The 26732-nt window shown below is 42.0% G+C and overlaps 1 protein-coding gene across 1 annotated transcript in view; it reads right to left on the bottom strand.

The window, feature by feature from the left end:
• LOC135219232 (vacuolar fusion protein MON1 homolog) overlaps positions 1 to 26732 on the bottom strand; it is a 169035-nt gene that overhangs the window by 103982 nt on the left and 38321 nt on the right. Inside the window, exon 2 of the mRNA XM_064255825.1 lies at positions 23827 to 24024. Within this exon, the coding sequence (XP_064111895.1) occupies positions 23827 to 24024 (198 nt within the window). The remainder of the gene's footprint in view (positions 1 to 23826; positions 24025 to 26732) is intronic.

Genomic DNA, 26732 nt, shown 5'->3' with positions numbered 1-26732 from the left:
TCTTGGCAGTTATATAACCCTGTTTCCCATGTATCTGTGCACCAACTCACCGCTCTTTCTTCTGTCCTCCATCTCAAGTCTGTCACCAATACTAGAATTCTCTCTCTCTCTCTCTCTCTCTCCTCCTCTCTCTCATCTCTCCTCTCTCATCTCGCTCTTCTCCTCTCTCTCTCTCTCTCTCTCTCTCTCTCTCTCCACTTCTAAAACATACTTTGAAAATATATATTACCATTCAATCTCCCAAAGAAAATATAATTAAATTAGTTATAAATAGGCCTAAGCTTTCACATAAGCAGATTTTGCTCTCTCTCTCTCTCTCTCTCTCTCTCTCTCTCTCTCTCTCTCTCTCTCTCTCTCTCTCTCTCTCTCTCTCCACTTTTAAAACACATTTGAAAAAATATTATCACTCAATCTCTCAAAGTAAATATAATGAATTAAGTATCCCTATAGATAAGCCTATGCTTGTGTGCGCTCTCTCTCTCTCTCTCTCTCTCTCTCTCTCTCTCTCTCTCTCTCTCTCTCTCTCTCTCTCTCTCTCTCCAGTTTTTAAACATTTGAAAAAATATTATCACTTAATCTCTCAAAGTAAATATTATGAATTAAGTATCTCTATCGATAGGCCTATGCTTGCGTGCTCTCTCTCTATCGTCATAATATTCCATTCTTTACTGTATTGTTCCTCACGATTTCCACAAGTACTGGCCAAATTTATAACACATTCTCTCATTGTTTAAGATCCGTCTTCAATTACATATGAATTTTACGTCAGTTTAGTGTCAAACATTACTTTAAAATAAGATCATACCCTGAACTGGCGTTATCAAACCAACATTAATCAATAATATAGAGCCTGTTTCTACATTCAAGTATAAGTGATTATAGGACCTTTACAGAATCTTTATGGTGTAAATTTAATGGAAGTCTAGAAAGCAACAAATGCTAAGATTTTGAAGCTCCGTCCCCTTTCTAGAGTTGCCAGGTGTGACATTATCGAACAATATATGTCTGAAGATTTAAAAAAACGTACATATCCTTTTGATGAGAATATCAATTATTGTACTATAAACATAAAAAACAAAAACATAAACAAATCCTGCAAGTTCAATGTCATGGAGGATGATTGCCACATTTTTTGCAGTCTGATTTATTGTACCATATTTCATTACAAGTTTAGTTGACTATGATTATCGCACATGTTATAACAGTACGGAAGATATCTTTTAATGTTATCACAATAGATGTTTCTCAAATCACCATAAAAAATATTCAAAATCTGAATTTCATATAAATGGCAATTATTAACATCATCATCCCAGCCATAGTGCCCTTCAATTCTCTCTCTCTCTCTCTCTCTCTCTCTCTCTCTCTCTCTCTCTCTCTCTCTCTCTCTCTCTCTCTCTCTCTCTCTCTCTCTCTCCTCTCAGGTGGAACAATCAAGGAAAACTATCAGAAAACACCCAAAACTTAATAAAGAAACATTTAGAAATGAGGGTAAAATCCTAGAGAGATGACATAGAACTAGCAGAACTATCCAAATCAATAAACAAACAAAAAGCCTAAGACATTCATAAACACAATCAGACCAAAATTGAGAAAACACTAAAGAAGGGAAGAAACATCAAATTGATGAAAAGAAGACTTGGAATAGGGTGCCAACAGATATTTGCTTTAAAAGATGAACAAAAGAGATGGAGTGATAAAACTTGCTGAGGATTTCTATATGATGCTGTACAATAGTGATACTACAGGAAATAACTTTGTCAATGGAAATATTGAAAGACCTGAGTTGGTACCAAAAGTAACAGTAGGAGAGGTAAAGAAAGCATTAAAAGGTATGAAAAGAAACAAAGCAGCAGGAGAAGATGGCCTAAAAATTGATTATAAATAATAGATGGAGGAGATTTCATAATAATAAAACTCGCTGAACTTCACACAAAATGCTTGTAAGAATGCTCTATACCTACAGCTTGGAAAAACTATCATTATTTTAATTCACAAAAATAGACAAAAAAGACCTGAAAATTACTAACCAATAAGTTTACTCTCAGTAATATACAAAATATTTACAAAGATTATATTTGGAGAAATGGAAAGACTCAACCAAGAGAGCAGGCAGGCTTTAGAAGTGTGTATTCAACAATCGACCATATCCATGAAATTAGCCAGCTAAAGGAAAAATCAACAGAGTATAACAAACCACTATGTATGGCATTTGTAGACTATGAGAAAGCTTTTGATTCTGTCAAAACTTCAGCAGTAATGAAAGCCCTTCAAAAGCAAGGAATAGATGAATCTTAATGTTAGAACACTTGAAGATATATATACAGGTAATACAGCAATCCTAAAACTACATAAAGACGGTGAGAAATTTCTGATTGAGAAAGGAGTTAGACAGGAAACCCCATCTCTCCTAGATTATTCACAGCATGCCTAGAAGAAGTTTTTAGGAATTTAGACTGAGAAAATGTAGGAATTAACATTAATGAGGAATACCTTAACAACTTAAGATTTGCAGATGACAAAGTTCTATTCAGTAAATCAGGGGAGGAATTACAAAAGATGATAGGAGGTTTGAAAAGAGAAAGCAGAAATGTAGGACTAAAAATGTAAAACTAAGATAATGTTCAATGAAAAGGCAAAGACAACAAATAAGGGTCTAGACAGGAGACTTGCCTGAAGAGGTGCCACTGCGGTAACCTCCAGCGTCACTGCTTCCTGCTGAGAGAGAGATACTATCGCTCGTTAGGTGCTGCAGCAACAAGACAGGGACCCAGGCAAACCAGGTCCGGGTCTACCTGTTTCGTCAGCAGAGTGCTCTCTGAGGGCATGTAAAAGCGCCTCTGGTGAGGTAGAGGAGGAGGAAGCAGCTTGTCCAAACAATTGGACCTAAGGGAATTTTCTTGTCCAGAAACGAGGCCATTCATCTGTTCCAATATACCTTCGGCCAGGCCGTTCCAATATACCTTCGGCCAGGCCCAGCCACGGCAGCCCTATCGAGACCTTGGGTTCCCTCTTGGGTCCCTAAAAGGCTTCGAGACAAGAAGAGCACTCTCCAGAAGAAGAGGCCGTGGTCGCTTCACCGAGATTGTTATGCTAACATATCAGCCCTACAATCTCTGCAAAAAGTCCTCTGAATCTTGGGGGTGTTCAAGTCTCTGGGTAAAGGACCTTTAAGCCCTTCAAGAGACCAGTCCTCCCGATCAACTAGATTCCTCAATGATGCAGGTATATGTCTGGTGGGGCCCTAAAACCCCTCCAGGAACACATGCCCCTGACACTGAATCCCAAGGAGAGCACTCCAAAGGATTCCTACTATGTAATTGCCTTACTGCTCCTGGTGTAGTCTGATAGTCTGAGGAAGTAGAGGGAACAGGAGAGGAGGATACCTTCTAACAGCACCGCTCTCAGAGGGAATGAGCCGCGTCCTTGTGTCAACTGGTGGTGACGACAAGGGCATCGGTCTAGGAGAGCATGGTCGCCTTGGTGAGATGCTTTCCTGAGGTGAATGCAGAGGTTCTTGCCTTGCTGCAGCAGCGATGTGGCTAGCAGCATCATGGCTACCAGCAATGCTGCTAGCAGCTTGGTGAAAATATGTATCATCTTCACGAGGCATTCCAGTCCTTTTCGAGGTCAAAACCTCACACGAAGAGGGCTAAACAGCGGACGTGCTCTTAGTTTCTCCAGATGCCTTGCTCCGAAGAGCAGTGACATCAACCCTGGCTTCTGCAGAAGATCCATGCTTGGTCTTCGCAGATGGGTCCCAGCCACGGCTTGGTCCCTGCTCTCGCCCTGTGCCACTGCATGGTGAGGAAAAGACTCCCCTTTCTTCACTGTAGATGTACGTTCTACCTTAGGTGGTTGTACATTTGGAGACGCTAGCGAACAAGACTCCGACAAGGTCCCTGTCCCTCGAGCAGTGCCCATGAGAGCAGAGGCTGGGGAGTGAACCTTGGTTTGAGCTCCAGAGGCTCCAAAGTTCCTGGTCCCTGGGGACAGTATCTTGGTTCCCACTTCCAAAGAAGCAGGAGAGCCAGCAAGAGAGTTGACTGCTTACCCTTAGAAGTCTCGAAGTGAGACTTCTTTGGGGGCAGAGAAGCTACCTTCCCCTTCTTAGGCTGTGAAGCTTTGAAGGGGGAGGTGAGGAGGTTGCAGACGACGACGATAACAATGAGGACAAAGATGAAGCTGAAGATGACACCTCCTTGGATCTCTTCTTCTTCGCTTTCCTCTGCAACAGCCTCTGCAGTAGAGTTGTAAGGGGTCCCCAAGGGACACCAGATGACTCATCAGGTCCAGGAGCTGGTACATGGGAAGGTCCAGGGACGGGAGCAGGAACAGGTGCAGGTAGTACAGAGGCAGGAACAATAGCGGGAACGTCAGGTGGTGTCATCTCTATCATGACCAAGGGAGACGGGGTGGTAACCCTCGGGACAGGTAGCAGTGCCACACAAAAACCAGGAGGGGGAGGCACTGCGGAGACAGGAGCTGGCAACTGGCAGGCTGGTAGGCATGGTCTGGTCCCCATTACTACCGTAAGCGATACGTTCATCAGGTGATGAAACCAGACCATGTGAGGAGGCGCGTAGAAGCTGGGCAGCGTCACTGTGGTGGAGATGACGACTGCATGCGCTACTGCGCTGCTGGCACCTCTATTAAGGTGTGACCGCAAAGCCTGGATTGATGGTGTGCCAGTTAGTCCCAAGGAAGTCCACACTTGTTCTAAGCCTGACGCCTAACCTGTGGAAGCAAAAGTTGGGTTGATTGGGGGATCACCCCTTGCTCAAAAGGTGTACAGTGGACCCCCCGTATTCGCGTTCTCCAGATTCGCGGACTCACACATTCGCGGATTTCTCTCGGGAACGTTTCCCTGCATTATTCGCGGAAAATTCGCGCATTCGCGGTATTTTTCTATGGTAAATATACACAAATTCCTGGTTTTTTTGATGAATTTCATCATAAAATGCACTTTTGTGATAAAACTATTAAAAAAGCCATGTATGAAAATTTTTAGTGGGTTTTTCTTGAGTTTTAACTAACAAAATAGGCTGTTTTTAGCATTTTTATAGGGGTTCCAAACATTCGCGGGTTCTAACTATTCACGGGGGGGTCTGGTACGCATCCCCCGCGAATACGGGGGGACCACTGTACCTCCGAAGGTATATCTTCGAAGAGAGGGGAGGCCCCTAAAAGAGCAATCCCAAGGTCTGTGGCCACAGCCCCCCCCCTCTTCTTCCCTCTCCGACTCACCAGAAGGGCAGAAGAAGTGGAAGCCTCCCCAGATGAGCAAAGGGTATGAGGATCAATTTCTATCGAGGCCCGGATTTTGCTGCACCTCCTACCCTCTACCCCAGGGCACCACCAGCTGGGGGCAGAGGAGACAGGGTGTTGCATGTCTGAGTATATCACAAACACACTATCACAACAACCATAAAGAGAATAACAAGGAAAAATCCAACTGGGATTTAAAAGAAAACAGCAACAAACAGTCGGGCAGAGAGCGGTGGAGAACACTGCTATCTGCAAAGATGGCTTAAAGCAAATTGGAAAGTTTACATCCAGTTGGAAGGACTACCAATGACCAGACCTGTAGTTAAATACCAAAACGCCTTGTTAAAAGAATTCAGTGGCCGTGTCCAGGCCATGCCTTTAAGTAATTCCTATCTTAAAGGATCGAGGGTTTGTTGATCACGTAGGACAAATTACGTTTATAACTGACATACTATTATAGTAAAAGGTAAGAACTAAAACCAACAGCAACCCCTTGGTATATCTATGCACAAACTTACAAAAAGACATCTTGTGAGACAGACAGGCACTATATCCTCCCTTGAAATCAAGAATCCAACCATGTATCTCATGAGCCACCCAGTGGATTTTAGCCAGTTTAAAAGTTGCCATCAACGAATTCATGGGCTATACAGGTATTCTCCTATTACGATGGGGTTATGTTTAAAAAAACTCATCGTTTGTTGGGAAAATCGTATCTTGGATATAGCCTAGCCTACACTAGGGTAATCAGTAGTATCTTTACATACAGGGTAAGTTAAGTATATCTTAGTTTTACCAGACCACTGAGCTGATTAACAGCTCTCCTAGGGCTAGCCCGAAGGATTAGATATATTTTTAAGTGACTAGGAACCAACTGGTTACATAGCAACAGGACCTACAGCTTATTGTGGGATCTGAACCATATTGTATCGAGAAATGAATTTCAATCACCAGAAATAAATTCCTCTGGTTCCACCTTGGCTGAGCTGAGAATCGAACTTCAGACCACCGGAATGGTCGCCGAGTGCGAAATGCACTCAGCCAACATGGAACCGCACGCCTAGCCTATGCTACATAGTATACTTTATACATATAAGGCATAATAATTATTATTTTCAGCTAATTCTCTAGGTTCAATGGATATTGACCTATGATAATTAACTACAAAGAGAAATTGAATAAAATTAACGAGAGTTAGCCTAGTGTATATCCGTACTATGGTAGATCGTATACATACAAATACAGTAACCTAGCCTGCAGTATACTCTATACTGCGCATATGGCACAGTAATTTATTTATTAATATAAGCCAATTCTGGAGGTTCAATGCATTCTGACTATGATATATTAGTATAAAAAAAAAAAAGGGGGGGGACACAAAACGACAATCAGATTCGATCCGACATCAGCATAGTTGAGTGATGTCAGGCTGCTAATGGTTGCCTATAGTAATTATAAAATAAAATGTACGAACATGCATCTTTTACATGAATCTTTTAAAAAGTTATACATTACTTCACTGTATCCAATAATATTGTATCTATTATCATACTGTATTATAAAATACTAACATATATCAGTCAATGTTTTGGTTTGGAAATCAGCTGATGGCACATGTGAGTTTATATCGCCGTATTTAACTCAATTCTGAGCGAATTTTATCGATACTAGTTAGCATAAGCAAATATCTAGATACTTTACTTACATGAGACAAGGTCATTTTTCATTATACGACATAGTTTTTAATTCTAAATATGACTTGAATACGTCTAAATGTGAACTGAATGATTTTTTTTCATTAATAGATCGCGTTGGGGGCATGTTTCTTGTGTAAAAAAAAAAATTATGTGATTCTGTTCGCTATTTTCACTTGATTTCATCGTAACACAAGCTTAATGTTATTTATCTTTCATCAGCATGAAAACAACAGTAAAATGTGTTCTTTCAAGCCCCGTAGTTTTGATTAAAATTATTCTCTCTCAATTTTATCTACAGTTGTGCTTGATGGCATAACTTTATGAAAGTTTTATTCTTGTTGCTGATGCACAATAATGGCATAAGTTTATAAGAGTTTTATCCTTGTTGCCGATGCACAATAGTAATAATAGTCATTAGCAGCATGAACAGTTTTCTCAGCTTCAGCTATAACTTGCAGTTTAAATTTAACAGTGTATTTCCTTGCTGATCTTTGATCTATAGCGAATAGTTATTACATAAAAATACATAAATTGTATTCTACATATCATCAATTATAACCCTTAAACGCCGAATGGACGTTTAAGTCAAAATGTCTCCCGTATGCCGAATGGACGTACCATATGTCGACTCAAAAAAGTTTTTCTGGGCTCAGCTCGTGTCGGCCTATGAAAGGATCCTTAATATCATTCTTTCTAGGTAAAATTGATCTAAAATTACCAGAGAAAAACAAAATTAAGAAAATGTCAGTAAAACTGACTCGCTCACTCTTAAAAAGAAGTGTCGGTATGATAATAGGGCGAGTGGGGTAACACTACCACGAGACAATCACCAATTAGAACTTCCAACTCAGAATCCCCCGCCCAAGAGGAGAGCTGATACCAACGGGCGATGCAGCCGCTACTACTACTACTAGAGGACGCCACGGACAGCAGCGCCCCTAGCGGACATCCTTAATTTTTAGCGCTAGCGTCAAGAGACTCATTTCCTTGTGCTGTGTTATTACGGGATTTATCTCATTATCTACCATGGAACGCTCTGCTATTGCCACGGCTAAGTTAAGTAACTCATAAGTAATGTTTTACCGCTTTTTTATCTTCCGGGTACCAGTATTTTCCTCTTAAATAGGTCTATAACGGTTCCCCGGTTGTCTCGTGGCGGCGCCATGCTGCCCTCGTTAAGAATTCCCGGTCCTCCATACTGGGACTTCTTATACTTATGGGCGGGCTTACTATATTACGTTCATTGTTTTTTACATCGAGTTTTAGCTAGTTTAGCCCACTCCTACCATATCTCTTAGTTTGGTATTTAGGGCTATTATTATTATTCCGGCCCAGCATCCCGGCTCTTGCTCTCATCGGCTATCGCTGGCTCCGAGTAGGCTTCTGTTTTCTTGGGACAGTCTGCCTCCTCTGGGCTTCTTTCTCTTTTACTAAAAGTGTCTTTTCCATCTTTTCGATGTATATATATTATATTTAGGGTGTTAGCTAGCCTAGGTGCTTGTTCCTTGTATTGGTACAGCCTGGTTCACGTGGCCCTCTCACGGTTGTGTTGCTCGCGGCCTAGGCCACTTGTGGGTCACGGTTATTCCATCGCCAAAAAAACCCTTGACCCTGCCCCACCTGCCCCTCCCGTTTCTGGTATAGGGAGGGCTGGGGGACTGGGGGACCCCATTGGTTGGTCATGACAACCTCAGTCGCCTTCTCTCTCTCCCTCTCTGAGGTGGCCAGGGGTTCCTCCCAGCGGGGGGTATAGGGCGACACTCATGAGTACCGGGTCTCCATGCGGGTAGTCGGTGAGAGGCGGGGGAGGAGTAGGCCATCCCTCCCCCCTTCTCTCACTCCCGCCGTGTTACGCCGAGACCTTCCTCCCCCCGCCCCCCCCTCCCCAGTTGCTCAGCCACCTCCCTCACTATAACGAAAGGAGCCTTCCGTCGCAGCCGGGGCACCTTTGGTTATAGATTACTGGCTCCGCTAGCGGGCGGGGTAGTCACTACTAGTGGTCGGTTGCTTGCCTACTATATCCTTACATCTCTCCCCCGCTACCTGGAAGGGAGCTTGCTTCTTACCCGCGCACTCTTCTAGTAGACGGGCGGAGAGAGGTTTGTGTATTATTTTTATTTTTAAGGATATACCCTAATTTTTCAATGAATTTTGTGTAATGTTGGTTATTGAATATCTACCATCCCCGCCATTTTCCGTCGTGGTTTCCAATTACCACCACTCCTGGTTGGTTTCCTTTTGTGTCCCCGCCATCAGCGGAGTATAGCCTAGGGCACACAACCAACCTGGTTACCACACGTAATTTGGCGGGGCTCTGGTTTAATCTAACTTTATCGCTCCGGCACCAGCGGAGCATCTGTTAGACTGTAAGTGTTTGTTACTGGTACTCATGTATCTTTTCCACTTACAGGCTACCAACTGTCAGGTCCCAGCGTGCAACGCGACGTTGTACGACCCCTGCGGACACGATGAGTGCAGGTCTCACGCCCCCTGTGCCACGTCATACAATGAGATGATCGTCTGGCACCCAGAAGCCTGCGCCATCTGCTAAGACCTAGTCGGTCAGCTGGGAGATGGGGTAAGTCCGTTATAGGCTTCCTTATCATTTACTAACAACTTTTAGTCATAAGTTTGTTAACCCCGTTCCGCCACTAGAAGCTAATCTCGCCTTTCTTTCAGGCTACTGGTGTGAGGAAGTCGCCCTCGCTACCCTGAAAGCGTGGTGGGCGGCTTCGGGAAGAACGCCGCCAAAGGCCAGCCATACATTCTTGATAAGAAGCTGGCCGTCCAAGATCTTCCCCGCGGGCAAGTCGAACTGGTTACGTTGACCCCTTGTCCGCGGCCCCTCTGATAGCCTCCATCCAGCAAGACCTCCAGCAATCCTTTGGGGTCGTAGCCTCCCAGGAGTCGGTCCCGGACGTCGCTGCCCTGGACCTTAACATCGAGCCCATGGCGTAGGGGTAGAGGATTTGTTGGTTGAGGTAGGTGTGTCGGGCGCCCAAGGTCTTTCTTGGGTGCTCCTGGATCTTCTCCTGTCCCTTCTTCGAGTGCTTCTTTCCAAGGCTTTGTGGGATCTGAGATCCCTACCCGCTCTCCCGCTCTCTCTGTACCCCCAAAGGTGAAGGGGGACAGAGAGAACCGAAGACTCTGGCCAAGACAACTTCTAGGAAGTCGTCTTCGCTTCTTCGGCTAGGAAGTCTTCGACTTCCTACGCCGACGCGGTGAAAGCGAAGCCGAGCTCTTCTCACTCAAAGAGCTCTAGAAGCAAGGCTTCCAAGGAGAAGCTCGCGCTCCCAGCCGAGCCAGTGCCTTCTCCCGCCTCCACCGCTTCCACTCCGGCTACGCCGGTAGGAGGAGCAGGGCCTAGCACCTTTGATCCCTCTGCTCTCAGCAGTGGTGATGCAACAGGTGGGCGAGCTGGTTGGCTCGCAAGTCTCCGCCTGGGGGACGAGATTCGAGCAGATGTTCGCACAGTTGTCGAGCACTCTGTCTCAATCAGGCCAGTCGATACAAGATCTCTCTAACAGGGTTAGGGAGAATGAGGACCGAGTAGCCGGGCTATCTCAGGTTCCTCTTCCAGTCTCCCCAGTGCCGAGCACTGGCATTCTCCAACTCCCAACCCGCCTATAAAAACGACTCTCATGCCATCTTTCTCACATGGAGAACCCATGGAGAGTTAGCTGCCTACGCTCCTTTCAAGGATGGGATGATCTCTATCCCGGAGTGTGGAACTCGGAGGATTGAGGACTTCGAGTTTTACCTCCGGGTCTGACGCAGCCTTTCATCGGTTTATGCTAGCTGACTGTAACGGCTCTGACTAGGGAAGACAAGATCTCTAGAGAGTCTGTCCTATATAGTAGAGATCATGCTCAGCGGGAATGGGTTCACTGCCTTGAGGACTGGGAGTGTACGAACACTAAACTCCAGGCCTACAAGAGTCCCTTTACTATTTTCGCGACGGAAGAGGAGGTTTTCTCTTCCGTTCGCCACGAAATTAGTGGAGAATCCTTCAGGCAGTCCTCAAGGATGAGCCCCATCCCACAGTTGAGGGAGGCGGAGTCTACTTCTCCGCTCTTCCCGGCTTTCGGGGAATTGTGGGAGAACTTGCCAGCTACGTTCACGCTTGGTAAGCTCAAACCGGACTGCGCATGGACCAGTTCGGCGAGAAGCTACCAAGGCTGCCGGATTCCCTAATCCATGCAGAGTTTGATGCGCGAACCAGGTTTGGCAGGTCCCTCAATTCCCTTATAATCACGGAAAGGAAATGGCTGCTCTCTCTTATGCTACGGAACCGCTGTTCAAGATTTTAGCAAAATCTCAGTTCCAGACGGTACTAACAGACGCTTTCGACTTCTTCCAGGCTAGGAGGAATTGCCGGAAGCATGTTCTACAGGAGTGTACTATTAGGCACGAGCCGAATAGACTCTTGGCTTCTAGCATGTGGGGAGCGGATCTCTTCCCAGAGTCCGCTGTCAACGAAGTGCACCACGAAGCTGCTAGGCTCAACCAGAGCCTTAGAGCTAGGTGGGGTATTTCCTCGAAGAGGAAACAAGAATCTGTCCCCACTGCTGGTAAGAAGCAAAAGAAGGCTGGTAAGCGGTTCCAGCGTATCAGAAACACCAGCAACAGCAGCAATTTGTGCAGGCTGTTCCAGTTACCCAACAAGGACAACCTGCTAGTTCGAAGCAGAACCAGCCCATCCTCCTGTTGTCCCCTCAATCACAGCCGTCCACCTCCTACGCAATCTCGCCGGCCTTCAACCCTTCATATGAGGCTCAAGGTTACAAACAACCAAGAGGTAGGGCGAGAGGTTACTTTCGTCAGCGTGGCGCAGGAAGGGCAACAAGGAGCAGGCAGTTCAGAGGAGGGCGTGGTGGTCAACCCGCCCATCAACAATGAGGCTCCCAGGTAGGAGGGAGGCAGGCTGTTCCTCTTCCGCCACAGGTGGGGGTTCAGCAATTGGGCACAGAGCATAGTGTCCAAAGGATTGGGTTGGAGTTGGATCAAAGAGCCTCCTCCAATCAAATCATTCCACCAGATTCCATCAGAGGAATTGACAGATTACGCGGAAGAACTCCTTCAGAAAGGAGCTATTGCGAGAGTCAAGCATCTAAAATTTCAAGGTCGCTTATTCAGCGTGCCAAAGAAAGGCTCAACAAAAAGAAGGGTAATCTTAGACTTGTCAAAGCTAAACTCTTTCATTCGTTGCGACAAGTTCAAGATGCTTACCCTCTCGCAAGTAAGGACCTTACTTCCGCGTGGAGCCGTCACATGCTCCATCGATCTTACAGACGCATACTATCATATCCCTATAGCCATGGCACTTCCGCCCATTCCTAGGATTCAGGCTAGGAAATCAACATTCTCATTCAAAGTGATGCCCTTCGGTCTGAATGTAGCCCCCAGGGTATTCACAAAAATAGCAGAAGTGGTTGTACAACAATTGAGAGCTCAGGGAATCATGGTAGCAGCATACCTCGACGATTGGTTGATCTGGGCACCAACAGTCGAGGAATGTCTCAAAGCCACCAAAAAGGTAGTTTACTTTCTGGAACATCTGGGGTTCCAGATAAACAAAACGAAATCCAGACTTACTCCAGAGTCTCGTTTTTTCAGTGGCTAGGAATCCAATGGGATTTGTCTTCCCACAATCTGTCAATTCCAGTGGCCAAACGGAAGGAAATAGCAAAATCTGTCAGGCAATTTCTCAAATGCAAACAAACGTCAAGGAGAAACCAGGAGAGAATCCTAGGGTCCCTTCAGTTTGCTTCGGTAACAGATATCCTCCTGAAGGCAAGGCTGAAAGATTTAAATCGAATTTGGCGATCAAGAGCAAACACCAAATATCGAGACAAGTTGTCAGTAATCCCTCAGATCCTCCGCAATCAACTCCGTCCTTGGTCAAAAGTAAAGAACTTAGCCAAGAAAGTACCCCTTCAATATCCCCTTCCAGTGTTAACCATTCACACGGACGCCTCCCTGTCCGGGTGGGGGATACTCTCAGTTCAAACAGGTTCAGGGGACTTGGTCGGTTCAATTTCGCCAGCTCCACATAAACGTTGTTGGAAGCAATGGCAGTATTTCTTACCTTGAAGAGACTGCTTCCCCGAAGAAGTCTCATCTAAGGCTAGTTTTGGAGACAGTGCAGTGGTAGTTCATTGCCATCAACAGAGGAGGGTCCTAACAAGTTCCAACGCATGTCAATCATGTCATGATAGCCATCTTTGCCTTAGCAAACAAACACAAATGGCATCTGTCTGCCACTCACCTGGCAGGAGTAAGAAATGTGATAGCAGACGCCCTGTCCCGGTCAGTTCCTCTGGAATCAGAAATGGTCTCTAGACGACGGGTCATTCCAGTGGGTAAGCCTGAGAGTCCCAGGTCTCCAAGTGGATCTCTTCGCCTCACAAGCGAACCACAAGCTCCCTTGCTATGTGGCCCCCAACCTGGACCCTCTGGCTTATGCCACGGACGCCCTGTCCGTTGGACTGGAATCAGTGGAGGAGAATTTATGTTTTTCCTCCAGTGAATCTTCTCTGAAAGTCCTAAGCAACTAAGGTCTTTCAAAGGGATAGTAGCTCTGATTGCACCGGACTGGCCCAAGAGCAACTGGTATCCTCTTCTTCTGGAATTGGGTCTCCGACCTCAACGGATCCCCAATCCCAAGCTATCACAATCAGTACAAATGAGGACTGTGTTCGCTTCCTCAGGAATTCTCCAGACCCTAACTTTATGGACTTCATGAAGTTTGCGGCTAATAAAGATGCTAATATTGATCCACAGAATATCTCTTCCTAGAATCAGATAAGAGAGAGTCAACCATTAGACAATATGACTCAGCTGTTAAAAAATTAGCATCTTTCTTGAAAGAATCGAACACTACAACCATGACAGTTAATCTGGCTATATCCTTTTTCAGATCCTTGTTTGAAAAAGGTTTAGCAGCTAGCACTATTACCACTCATAAATCGGCTTTGAAGAAAATCTTTCAAGTAGGTTTTCAGATAGATCTGACTGAATCTTATTTCACGTCTATCTCTAGAGCCTGTGCTAGACTTAGACCTTCCCAAAGGCCTACTACAGTTTCATGGTTCTTAAATGATGTCCTCAAACTAGCTTCAGATACTGACAACAATCATCTTGTACATTCATAATGCTCCTGAGGAAAACATTATTCTTATTAAGCCTAGCCTCAGGAGTCTAGGAATTTCAGAACTGTCGGCTCTATCCAGGGATGCGGGTCATGTGGAATTCCTCCCATCAGGAGAAGTTCTACTTGCTCCGGATCGTAGCTTTTTAGCCAAAAATGAGGATCCTCTTGCAAGGTGGGCCCCTTGGAAGGTTATCCCACTTCCCCAGGATCCTTCTCTCTGCCCAGTATCAACTCTTAGAGCCTTTCTATCTCGTACTTCTTCAAGATCCTCAGGTGCTCTCTTCATGAGAGAAAAAGGTGGTACTTTGTCAGTAAAAGGTATTAGACAAACAAATCCTTTACTTCATTAAACAAGCCAATCATGAGTCATTTCCAAAAGCACATGATATCAGGGGAGTAGCCACCTCAATTAATTATTTTCAACATATGAACTTTCAGGATCTTAAAAAGTATACTGGATGGAAATCCCCGATAGTCTTTAAACGCCATTATCTAAAGTCCTTGGAATCTTTAAAGTTTTTCAGCAGTAGCACGGGAAACATTGTTTCCCCTGATACTGTATAGTAGTTGTAGTATAGATCCAGGTCTCCTTTCTACCTACATCATCCAACATGCCTCACCCTATCGCCAGGCTACTCGAATATCATAGCCTTAGCCGCTGAATCATATAGTGGATTGTCCCTTATTTTTTTGCTAGGGACATCCACACTTGTACTGGTAGTGTACTTCAGTGTACCTACCTTATTTTTATGCTAGGGTAGGACACAATGTGTTGTATATATTTTGCCCCAAACTTGTATTAATGATGGACTTCAGTGTACCTACCCTTATTTTTATGCTAGGGTAGGACACAATGTGTTTGTATATTTTGTAAATATGTTCAAGTAAATCCCTTTTTGTTTATATTACATGCATCACTGTAATTTACTATAATTACCATTTAAGTACTTTAAGATTACTAACGTTCTGTTGTTTTACTGTTTAGTATAAGTTAGTTTAAGTGCTTAATTTGTATGCTGTAATTGATTTACTTATATTATATCCATCATTTTACACTGCTTTTCATTTGTTCCTTTTTTCACATCTTGTCTGTTTCTCTGGTACTCTTTCATAGGCCGACATGAGCTGAGCCCAGAAAAGGGATTTTGACGAAGGAAAAATCTATTTCTGGGTGATTGGCTCGTGTCGCCCTATGAAACCCCCCCTTTTATGGTTTTTCCCCCCTTGCAGGACAAGATGTTTTTAGATTAAGGATGTCCGCTAGGGGCGCTGCTGTCCGTGGCGTCCTCTAGTAGTAGTAGTAGCGGCTGCATCGCCTGTTGGTATCAGCTCTCTCTTGGGGGGATTCTGATTGGAAGTTCTAATTGGTGATTGTCTCGTGGTAGTGTTCCCCACTCGCCCCTATTATCATACCGACACTTCTTTTTAAGAGTGAGCGAGTCAGTTTTACTGACATTTTCTTAATTTTGTTTTTCTCTGGTAATTTTAGATCAATTTTACCTAGAAAGAATGATATTAAGGATCCTTTCATAGGGCGACACGAGCCAATCACCCAGAAATAGATTTTTCCTTCGTCAAAATCCCTTTTTTTAAAATTCGCGGAAAAATACTTATAGGTCTACCAGCCGAAAACTTTTGAATCAGGCGCCTTGTGGGATGCTGGGAGTTCACGGATCAAGGCGTTGTTTTGTTTACAATCGTTACGCAGGCGTGCAAGCATGAATTTCTTTCTTATCGCACTAAAAAGTATCAGTGACACATCTCTGAAATTATTTCGTCACTTTGACATAATTTTTGTACCATTTCAAATTAGCCGTTACATGGAGTATTATATATGAAAATGTGTGCATTTTTATGTAGAATACAACAAAGAAATACTCATGATTGTAGCTTTTATCAGTTTTGAGATATTTTCATATAAATAACGATAAGTGCCAAAATTTCAACCTTCGGTCAACTTTGACTCTACCGAAATGGTCGAAAAACGCAATTGTAAGCTAAAACTCTTATATTTTAGTAATATTCAATCATTTACCTTAATTTTGCAACAAACTGGACATCTCTAGCACAATATTTGATTTATGGTGAATTTATGAAAAATACTTTTTCCTCACGTCCGCGCGGTAACTCTTCCGATAAATTTTTTTCGTGTGATTGTCCTAATGTTTGCACCATTTTAAATTTGCCGTTACATAAAGTTTTATATATGGAAATGTGCGCAATTTCATGGACAATACAACTAAAAACAACCCATGGTTGTAGCTTTTATCAGTTTTTAAATATTTTCATATAAATAACAATAAGTGCAAAAATTTCAACCTTCGGTCAACTTTGACTCTACCGAAATGGTCGAAAAACGCAATTGTAAGCTAAAACGCTTATATTCTAGTAATATTCAAGCATTTACCTTCATTTTGCAATGAATTGGAAGTCTCTAGCATAATATTTTGATTTATGGTGAATTTAGGAAAAAAATAACATTTTCTTTACGTCCGTGCGGTAACTCTTCCGAAAAAATCATACGTGCGATTGTGGTAATGTTTGTGTTAAACGCAAAAATCTATCCAACTCAATGTTACTAACTCGCTGTTCCTAGAAGACTGCCGCAGGTCCAATCATTCACGGCCTACATTCCTTGTGATGACGTCATGGCATGTCACGTGACGTACCACGTGATACATGCGCACAGATTGTATAACGAATATACATATACAAAATTAAATCTTTTATTTAGCTGCATATCTTACGTTATATGCAGAAACACTAACACTCTCCCCCTTCTTTCTTTGTCTTGGAAGGAGAGTTTTAACTGCTGTCGTCTCCATTCATTCTCTGCTGACCGCAGCACGTAGCTGCTCGGTCGACGCCCCTCTCTTTGTCAGACAATCAGCAAGTTGCTGTGATGTATCTACCCAGACCACTTCCGTAATTTCACCACGTTCTAGCATGTCTCGCAAAACAGCTATGTCAATTCTCAATCTCTTATCTTCCACATTCTTGTAGGAATGAAGAGCGTCAACAAGGCTTTTATTGTCAACGAAACATTTTATTTTCATGCTCCTACATCCAGAAATTTCGCACAGAATTCTAGCCAGGTATACTGCAGTCTCTGCACATTCCAAAAGCGCCATTGTTTCAGCTGATAGGGTGGACTTGACCACTCTTCTAATTTTTCTTGTTTGCCAGAATACTGGACATCTCTCCATATCATTATCCCGTAAGAAAATCACGAATCCTCCTTGTGATCCATTCCTTTTAAGTTGAGCAAACGAGGCATCGGAAAAACACTCGAGTGACACTCTTCAAGATTCCTCATCCTTGGCATATACAATTTAACATTATCAGTCTTTACTCTCTCTATGACTTTGTTGAGTCGCATTAAATCTGACACTGTTGCATTGCAACGTAACCCACTTAACTCACACACGTCAAATGAAATGTCAGGTCTGGTGTGAGTAGCAATCCAGCTTAACTGTCCAATCATAGCTCTATACTCTGATTTCTCCGAGTCAGACAGCTCTGCAGACTTCACCGCAGCCCGTTGTCTACTCACAGGTATTGGTTTCAAGGTCATTGCATACTGAAACTGGTCAAGAGCTATGCTGCCATTCTTGTTTGATACAACATTTATTCCAACGTATTTGAAGGCCTTAGTCTCTGAGCTCCCTATGGTGAATGTCTCTCTCAACTGATCAATCACTTGTCGCTTAAACTCTGGTGTTCCTGCCCACAAAAAATCAACGACATGAATGCACACCACTCCTTCAGCTTTGCCGTCACGTAACCAAAAACAGCGCCGGATCAAGTGTACACACTTTAGCTCCCAGATTTAGCAGCAGATTTTTTAACACTCAAATACCACTGTCGAGTGGCATCACACAAGCCGTAAAACAGTTCTTCTTTAACCTCCACAGCTTACCTTCATCAAACTCTGGTGGAGGACGCAGGTGTACAATTCTTTCAATCTTGTCCTCCTGCAGGTATGCTGCTTTTATATCCATTGTGTGGCAGTCCCAGTGACGTGTAGCGGCCAGTGACAAAGCCAAACGCACCGCCTCCTTGGAGCACGTAGGAGAATCTTTTTTCAAATCTGTGCTGTCTTCTTCAAAACCTCTCGCAACTAAACGAGCTTTCACCACTGGTTTTCCCCCTTTTAATTTTTCAGTAATACCCATTGAACTGATAGTGCATCTTGTCCAACATCATTCACCTCTTCATAGACATCATTATCCTTCCAGTTCTGAATTTCTGTTTCCTTGGCACTTAAGACTTGATCCGAATTAAATAGAACCATCATCTCAGTGTTGTCATCAACAATCTCTAAATCACTAAAATCTTTACTCAAATCTGCCCAAGAGATACTTCCATCATAGTCCCACTTTAAATTATAACAGTCTTGTATTTTCCAGTAGCTTTACCGGCTCGACTGACAATTTTACCCGACCTGAATTCACCACTTTCAACGTGTATACCTCTTACCCTTTCACCAACTGAAAGCCTTGATGTATCCTTTGATGCTGCTTCTGTCGCTATTTCTATATTTTCACTCTCTGCATATTCAGATGCATCCACCTCTTCGATCTCCACTTCTGCGGACTTATTCACAGACTCTTCATCCTCAGAGTCTTCCTCACACAACTCATGGTTGTAACAAAGCGACGCTTGTTTTCTTTCCTCTTGCACTGTCTCTGGAGCAACGCTACACATATCTTTCACTATTGGGCTGTTAGCGGGAGGATGCGCTAACCTACACTCGTGTACTCTTACGTAAACACCACCGTGTCGCACAAAAACTTGCTTCCCATCCTTGCCAATAACGATACCCGGGCCATGCCATTCAGGGCTGTCATTTCTTTTATAAAATACTTCATCACCATTTTCGAGTTCATTGACATCACTTGCACGTATGTTGTGTCGCAAAGCTCTCCAATAAAAACAAACGTTCACTTGATTCTGATTGATGAACTCCTGTCTAGCCAAGTGTAATGCATTTAAATTGTCTCTCACAATTTCTGATGTACTAAATTCTAAAGCTGGTGGGTTATTCGTGTACACACTGGGTAATCCAGGATTATGACCGAAAACAAGCTGGTTGGGTGCGAACCCTGAGTGATTGGATAACGCATTTCTTGCAGATAATGCCCATGCCAAAGCCACTTCCAAGCTACATTTACTGTCATCCATGATTTTCCTGACAGTGTCGCCAATCACAGCATTCTGTCGCTCGCACACTCCATTGCTCCATGGACTCTCTGCAGAGGTTGTCATCACCTTGATGTTAAATGTTTCTCCTAGCACCCTCATATCATCATTATTGAATTCACAGCCATTGTCTGTTAGAATTTTTTGCGGTGCACCAAAAATACTAATCCACTTTTTAAATAACTCACTCACAATGGTTGTTCCACGCTTGTCCACTAATGACTGTGGCAGCACAGTACCTGGTTGCCATGTCTATGATCACCAACAAATATTTCTTTCCCCAAATCTTTAAATCCATTGCAATAGCTTCATTAAACTTACTCGCCATGGGGATGCACACAACAGGACGTGGTCTGGCCTTCTTTAGCTTGTGACACACTTCACACTCTATGTTTACTTTTTCAATGGCTTTTTTAATTTCCAAATTATTAATGCCAGCATCTTTCACAAGTTAATTAACCTTGAAGCTGTAGGATGGCCAAACTGTTTGTGTAGTTTCAAAGCAGTCTTTCTCACATCGCTTCCCCACAGTGTTGCCCAGCGCTATGGTTTGGCAAACACTCTCCTAGTCAAGCTGACACCGCATTAAATACTGACCCGATGACGATGTCTTCAAATCAATCAATTTCCCACACACATTTACCTGATCTGTTCCAAAGTTTATGATCATTTTAGCCTTCTTCATTGAGCGTTTACTCAACAATAGTGGTATGTTACAACTCACCACGTCTGTAGTCACGGTAGCGCTGATTCCGCCAATAGAGCAAGGAAGACAAACACGTTTGATGGAAGACACTGTATTACCACTTGCAAACGTGAATGTGGATGATGATTCATTTTCCACAATCTTTTTACGTTCATAATCGCTTAAACCACAAACAAAATTACTCAACCAGTCAACTCCACACACCGTAGTTGAGCAACCTGAGTCCAATAACGCACATCCCTTGGCCTCATCTACAAGCTTATTAAGTTTTCCTTCCTTATCGCCATTTCCTGTGTACCCAACAAACAGGGACAAGAGAACACTTTCACTGTTTGTTTCCGAAGATTTTTCACCTTTTTCGTTGCCTTCCGAACCTCCGGAATTTTCGTACGCATCTGGACAGTAACGAGCCCAATGGAATCGGGAATCACATATTACACACCTTGACACCTTGCCATCTGGACCAATTGGGTTTTGTTTCCTCCGTGATTGTCCTCTTGCTGAATGTGACCATCCTCCACGGCCTCTCACTGCACCACCCTCACCACGTAGTCTGGCTCTTCCACGCTGGTACCCCCTAACATACAGAGCACTCTCTGGTGTTTCTGCAGTGCCACCCTCGTCCTTAGTCATGAAGACCGGCTCACTCTTTATCTCAGTGACTGGTTTTGTTAATTTCTGCACACCCTTACTATCTTTTTCTCCGATGTTGCCAGAAAACACTCTGTTTAACGTAGATTTCATATTATCATACGATACCTCTGCGATTGCTGACATCACTAGTTGCTGCTCACTGTCACTTAAACCACATGATGCAAGAAGCATAAACGCCATTACGGGATCAGGTAGTTCCATTTCTTGTTTCTTGAACTTAAAGTATGTGTGCTCAAACTCAGAAACAAACTTCCTTATTTCCGTATTCTCTGATCTTCTGAGATTATACAACTCTTGAAAGGCCGTAAACTGCCGACGCCCTTTTTCAGCAAGAAACAAACTGTCAAGTTTTTCTATGATAGTTTTCACACCATTTTCTTTTTTTAGATCGCTTGTCTCCAGTTCCGAGGTTGCCACTCTGGCGCGCCCTTCCAAGGACAGGTGTATAGCTAGTGCTTGTTTGCTCTTCGGCAGTTCGGTCAGTTCACACCATATGTCTATGTCCTTCTTCCAGCTTTCATATGCGCTTTCATCACTGAACTTAGGTGGCCACTTGCTTGACGCCATTATGATCTCTCGAACCACGCTCTGCTACCAGTGTTAAACGCAAAAATCTATCCAACTCAATGTTACTAACTCGCTGTTCCTAGAAGACTGCCGCAGGTCCAATCATTCACGGCCTACATTCCTTGTGATGACGTCATGGCATGTCACGTGACGTACCACGTGATACATGCGCACAGATTGTATAACGAATATACATATACAAAATTAAATCTTTTATTTAGCTGCATATCTTACGTTTTATGCAGAAACACTAACAGTTTGCACCATTTTAAATTAGCCGTTACATAAAGTTTTATATATGAAAATGTGCGCAATTTCAAGTAGAATACAACAAAAAATAATTGAAGGTTGTAGCTTTTTTCATTTTTGAAATATTTGCATATAAATCACGATAAATAGAAAAAAAACCACGTTTGGTCAACTTTGACTCTACCGAAATGGTAAAAAAACGCAATTGTAAGCTAAAACTCTTACAGTCTAGTAATATTCAGTCATTTATCTTCATCTTGAAACAAATTTGAAGTCTTCAGCACAATATTTAGATTTATGGTGAATTAAAAAAAAAAACTTAACTTCCCTCCGCGCGCCGATTCACGGCCGCAAATCTCCAAAATGCGTACGTAACATTCTCGGAATATTTGCTCCATTTCATATTAGGCATTTCATAGAGTTTTATATATGAAAATGTGTGCAATTTCATATAGAATAAAACAAAAAATATTTGAAGGTTGTAGCTTTTCTTATTTCCAAAATAATTGCATATAAAAAAAATATATAAAAAATTTGACATTCGGTCAACTTTAACTTGTCAGATATGGTCGAAAACTGCATTTGTAAGCTAATATTCTTACATTATAGTAATATTCAATCATTTGTCTTTATTTTGAAACAAATTGGAAGTCTCTAGAACAATATTTAGATTTATGGTGAATTTTTGAAAAAATATTTGTTTACGTCCGCATGTTATGAATTCATGCATCATATTGTGATATTTGTCCTGTGTTGCTTTGATCGTTTTGCAATGTGTTATATACCAAAATGATTGCAATTTAGTGTACATTACAACAACAAAAAAGTAACTTGTTACCTTTAACCGTTTCGCGCACAGCGCGATTTGAATACAATTATATATGAAATTTCGTTTTTGCGCTATCATATATCGCATTATTTATATATGATAATTATATTTTTTTTTATTTCTGATGGTTGCATACTAAACTTCAGCCAATAAAAAAAAAAAGGAGCCAAAAATGAACTCTTAATCTTGAAAACTAAGCGCACTGTGATTTTTTTAAAAAAATATTTTTTCCGCTTCCGCACTCACTCTGTAACACCTCCGGCACACTGGAGACTTTTTTTTTTTTTACCGCTTCAGCGTTTAAGGGATACCATAACTACAGTAATTGTTTACTACAGGCAGTCCCCGGCTTACGAAGTTCTGAGGTAACAACGCTTTTCAATTATATTCATCATAAATCATTTCCAGGTTTATGACGCATGTCCCAGGGTTACAACGCTTATGATGCCGACCTGACGGAAGAAATATGACTCCAAAATTGCATAATAACCAATATTTGAAAGTTTTTCTATGAAAAATGCCGTAAAAATGCATTTTACACAGTTTTTAATACATCCAAAGCATTAAAAGTAAGGTTTTTTTTAGGATTTTTTACGATTTTCCTGCTTACAACGATTTTCAGCTTACAACGCATCTCAAGAACAGAACCCCGTCATAAGCAGGGGACTGCCTGTATCGCAGGATGGTTGAAATACAAGCCAAATAGATGTTATTATCCAATTCGGTTGTACTTAGCAAAAAAAGTTGTATCTAGTTCAGTTGTTCATGGCTATACACATTTACGCAGAGTATAACGATAAAAAAATACTTTCATCATTCTCTTTTGCTGTTTTTGAACTTATTTAACTAAAAGATAGGCTAAAGTTATGCTAAAGTAATTTGGTCTCTCTCACTCCCTAATTGTACACTGCTGCTTGCGCCCGTTGTGAGCGAATTTAAAAATATTTTTAAAGTACATATTGTTGTATCAGTATTGATTGCTAACCCCATCTTAAATAGGATTACGTATCGTAAGACGAATTATTGTAACTTGAACACTACCTGTAGAAGTAATGGCCCCTCTCTCCTGCCTAATTCATCCAAATTGATGACACATAATATTGTTACTCACCATGAGTCACTCCGTTGTCCACCTAAAACCTGTTATTGCTACTCATGTGAGCATGTTTGTCCATTAAGGGTTAAATAACCAGAAAATAGTGAACAAGCTACCTCCATCACCCGTGTTTACTCGATGACAGCAGGAACAAACTGAGCTTTCTGCTTACAGTAGTTCCTAATTCTACCGCTAGTGGGTGGAACTAGTCACCCGCAAATTTTGAATACAAGCTGCCGAATAAGTGGAACTTATAGCTATGTAATTATTTGGTTATTACTATTATTATATAAAAGATTAGTTTATTCAGACCTCTGAGCCTAATAACAGCTCTTCTCGGGCTGATTGTAATTACTCGGTAAGTTATACTTATATAAAATATGAGATTTATACCACGGTACTTACGTAAGCTGCATTATAAGTTGAGGTACACTTGCAACTGTGTGAGAAACAGCAACCAAGATAAGGGGACTCTTCACAAGAAAAACAAATTTATGGTCACCAGCAATAATACAGCGAATGACATCATCACTGTCTGCTACAAAAGACACTAACGCTTGCATTACACCAAATAAAGTCACCAAGCGATCTTCTTTTCCATGTCTGAAAAATATGAATTTAAGCTATCAATACAGAGCAGATGTTCTGTTAGTTAAGAAACTACCACCAAACACTACACAATAAACTTTTACACAGTATATTTAAACTTCAGGTTTCTAAAGTTGAAAATCTCATTTAAAACAATATAAATATGATAAATTTTTAATTAATTTGTATTTTTCATAGCTAACAATCTGAGGACTTAACGTAAGGATGAATTCTTCCACTGCCAGCTGGAAAACAGTAAGAATCATAAAAAATTGTAGAACAAGGAATTGGTGGCAACAGGGGTCAGCCAATGGGATGAAAGAAGAGGCATCAGCTGACGAACTTCTCTCACCCGTGATGCCATGACACATTCAGTTTCTTCCAGTCCAGGTAACAAGACTGAGGGAGGCAAGAGGTGGGCAGTATACGTTAAGACTGCAGGTCTGTTAGCAATGGAACATACAAAATATTAAAAAAAATTGTCATTTGTTCATAAGCAGAACATACCTGGGTCTTAACGTAAGGGTAAACTCACTTTTGGTGGAAGGAAAGAAAGTCATGAACTGACTGGATTTTTGGCACAACTGGTCTCACTTCCTGGCTAAGGGACAGCAAAGGAAGAAGAGGTGAGCCTCTGATTTGTTAAAGAAATAGTGTATCAAACAGTCAGACTACTGAGCTAATACACAATGTGAAGAGACCCTGTTTAAGCAGAAGTTAAAGAACTATATCTGTTAAGACAACAAACCTATGTTGGCTATCAATTTTGTTTGTTATCATTCCCCTTTCCCCTTGTTAGAGAGAGGAAGGACTAGCTTCTGAGAGTATTTAAACCTTAGTGGATGGGTAAAAAAAATCGATATGCAACTCCTCAGGCCGGGTAAACTTTGAGGTCAGCAAAAAAAAAAAAAAAAAAAAAAATATCAATGGAAAGAGGAAAATGTGCAAATGTGCATGGTTAAAGAAAAATTTAAAAAAAAGATTTTCCCTACCTTCCACGAGAAGTTGAAAATGACTATTTACAACCCGTTGTGGGGCCTCTTTTACAAGACATTCGTAAATTTTACCGACTTGTTTTTTCTAATAAATAATTTTATTTTATTTTGTATACTTATAATTACAGCTTGCACAATATGAAAACAGATAAGAAAAATATTAACGTAAATTTACTGAGAACAAAGATTCAGTAACTTTATTTTTATTTGTACATGCTTTTTCTAATATTTCTTTGCACTTTTCTTTGCAAAATTACATTTACAACTGTCATACTATTGTAAAAGACAAGAACTAAAACCAACAGCAGCCCTTTGGTGCATTTATGAGCAAGTTTATAAAGATGTAATATGGGACAGGGAAGCAAAATCATTACTACGCCAATGTAAAAGTTGCCATTAGTGAATTTATGGGCTATAGAAGTATTGGCACCTCATTCCTGCCTAATTCTTTCCAAATCAATGGCGCTTAATACTGCTTATCTACAGGATCAATCCATCCACCACCCCCAAACCTGTTTTTACTACTCCTGAGAAGCTATCCATCCATTAACGTTAATTCATGTATGAATGACACATACTCAAACAGAATGACCACTCACTCACATGTGTCTAACCAGTTCCAGCACATGATGGACTAATCTCTCACTGCCAACCACTAGAAAAGAAAAGGGGAAAGAGAAAAGTAAAAGAGACTAGTCATCTCATTCATTCACACTTTCATACCATCATCTTAGGAGATACAAACTGTCCTGCCAGGGGCACTGGATGAGCGGACCCAAGGAAAAAGTGTCCAAAGACCTGTGGGCAACATCCTGCAGATAGAAGGATGTAAAGATGGTTTGACAAAGCAAAGCACCAGCCTTCAAAATCCTATGAACAGACAAGTACTTTTTGAATGTCATGGTGGGACCCAAACACCTAACATCATGTGCTCTTGTATGCACTGTGTCAGCATTAGAGGCTGAAGAACAATAGGCATGTCTGAATGACCTCACAGAGCTAAAAGGAGATGGTATTCTTGGAAACTTCTTCCTTGTTCTGGTCTGTGCTAACAAAGTCTTCAACACCCAGGTCTGAGGTGATGAGTCCTTTTAAGGTAACTACGCAATGATCTGACGGGACATACATAATAGCAATTCATCGGGATTGTTATCAACAAAATCTCCCAGGGAAAGTATTGAGAAGGACTCAAACATCATGAACTGAGGGACTTTGAGTCTTAGCTATGAATTCAGAGATATTTTTGAAGGCTATGGACCCCCAACCCCTTGTGTGTTTAACACTACAAGGGAGACCATGAAGTTCACTCACTCTCTTCGATGAAGCCAAGGCCAGTAAGAAGACCGTCTTGAGGGTCAAGTTCCTGGCTGATGATTGTCGTAAAGGTTCATAAAGAGCACAAATGAGACTGCTTAGTACCAGAGTCAGAGGTCCCAATCAGGTGATTTAAGTTCTCTAGAAAAACATGACTGATCAAAGATGACATTTTTTTATAATAAAATAAAGTTTTACATGTTTATATACTTACCAGGTAATTACACAGCTATAGTTTCAATCAGTATGGCAGCTAAAATGTTTAAATTCGTGGTAGCGATTCTTTTGTTTTTGGTGTAGGTAACTAGCCCTGCCCACTTTCAGGAAAGAGAGGAACAAATCGGCAAAGAGTCTCAATTTGTTTGTGCCTTTCAGTCCATGCGAGGGGAGGAGGGAGGGCTCCCATTCTGTAAT

This window comes from Macrobrachium nipponense, chromosome 1, assembly GCF_015104395.2.
Source record: "Macrobrachium nipponense isolate FS-2020 chromosome 1, ASM1510439v2, whole genome shotgun sequence".
NCBI lineage: Eukaryota > Metazoa > Arthropoda > Malacostraca > Decapoda > Palaemonidae > Macrobrachium > Macrobrachium nipponense.
This window is presented reverse-complemented; position numbering and strand designations above follow the sequence as displayed.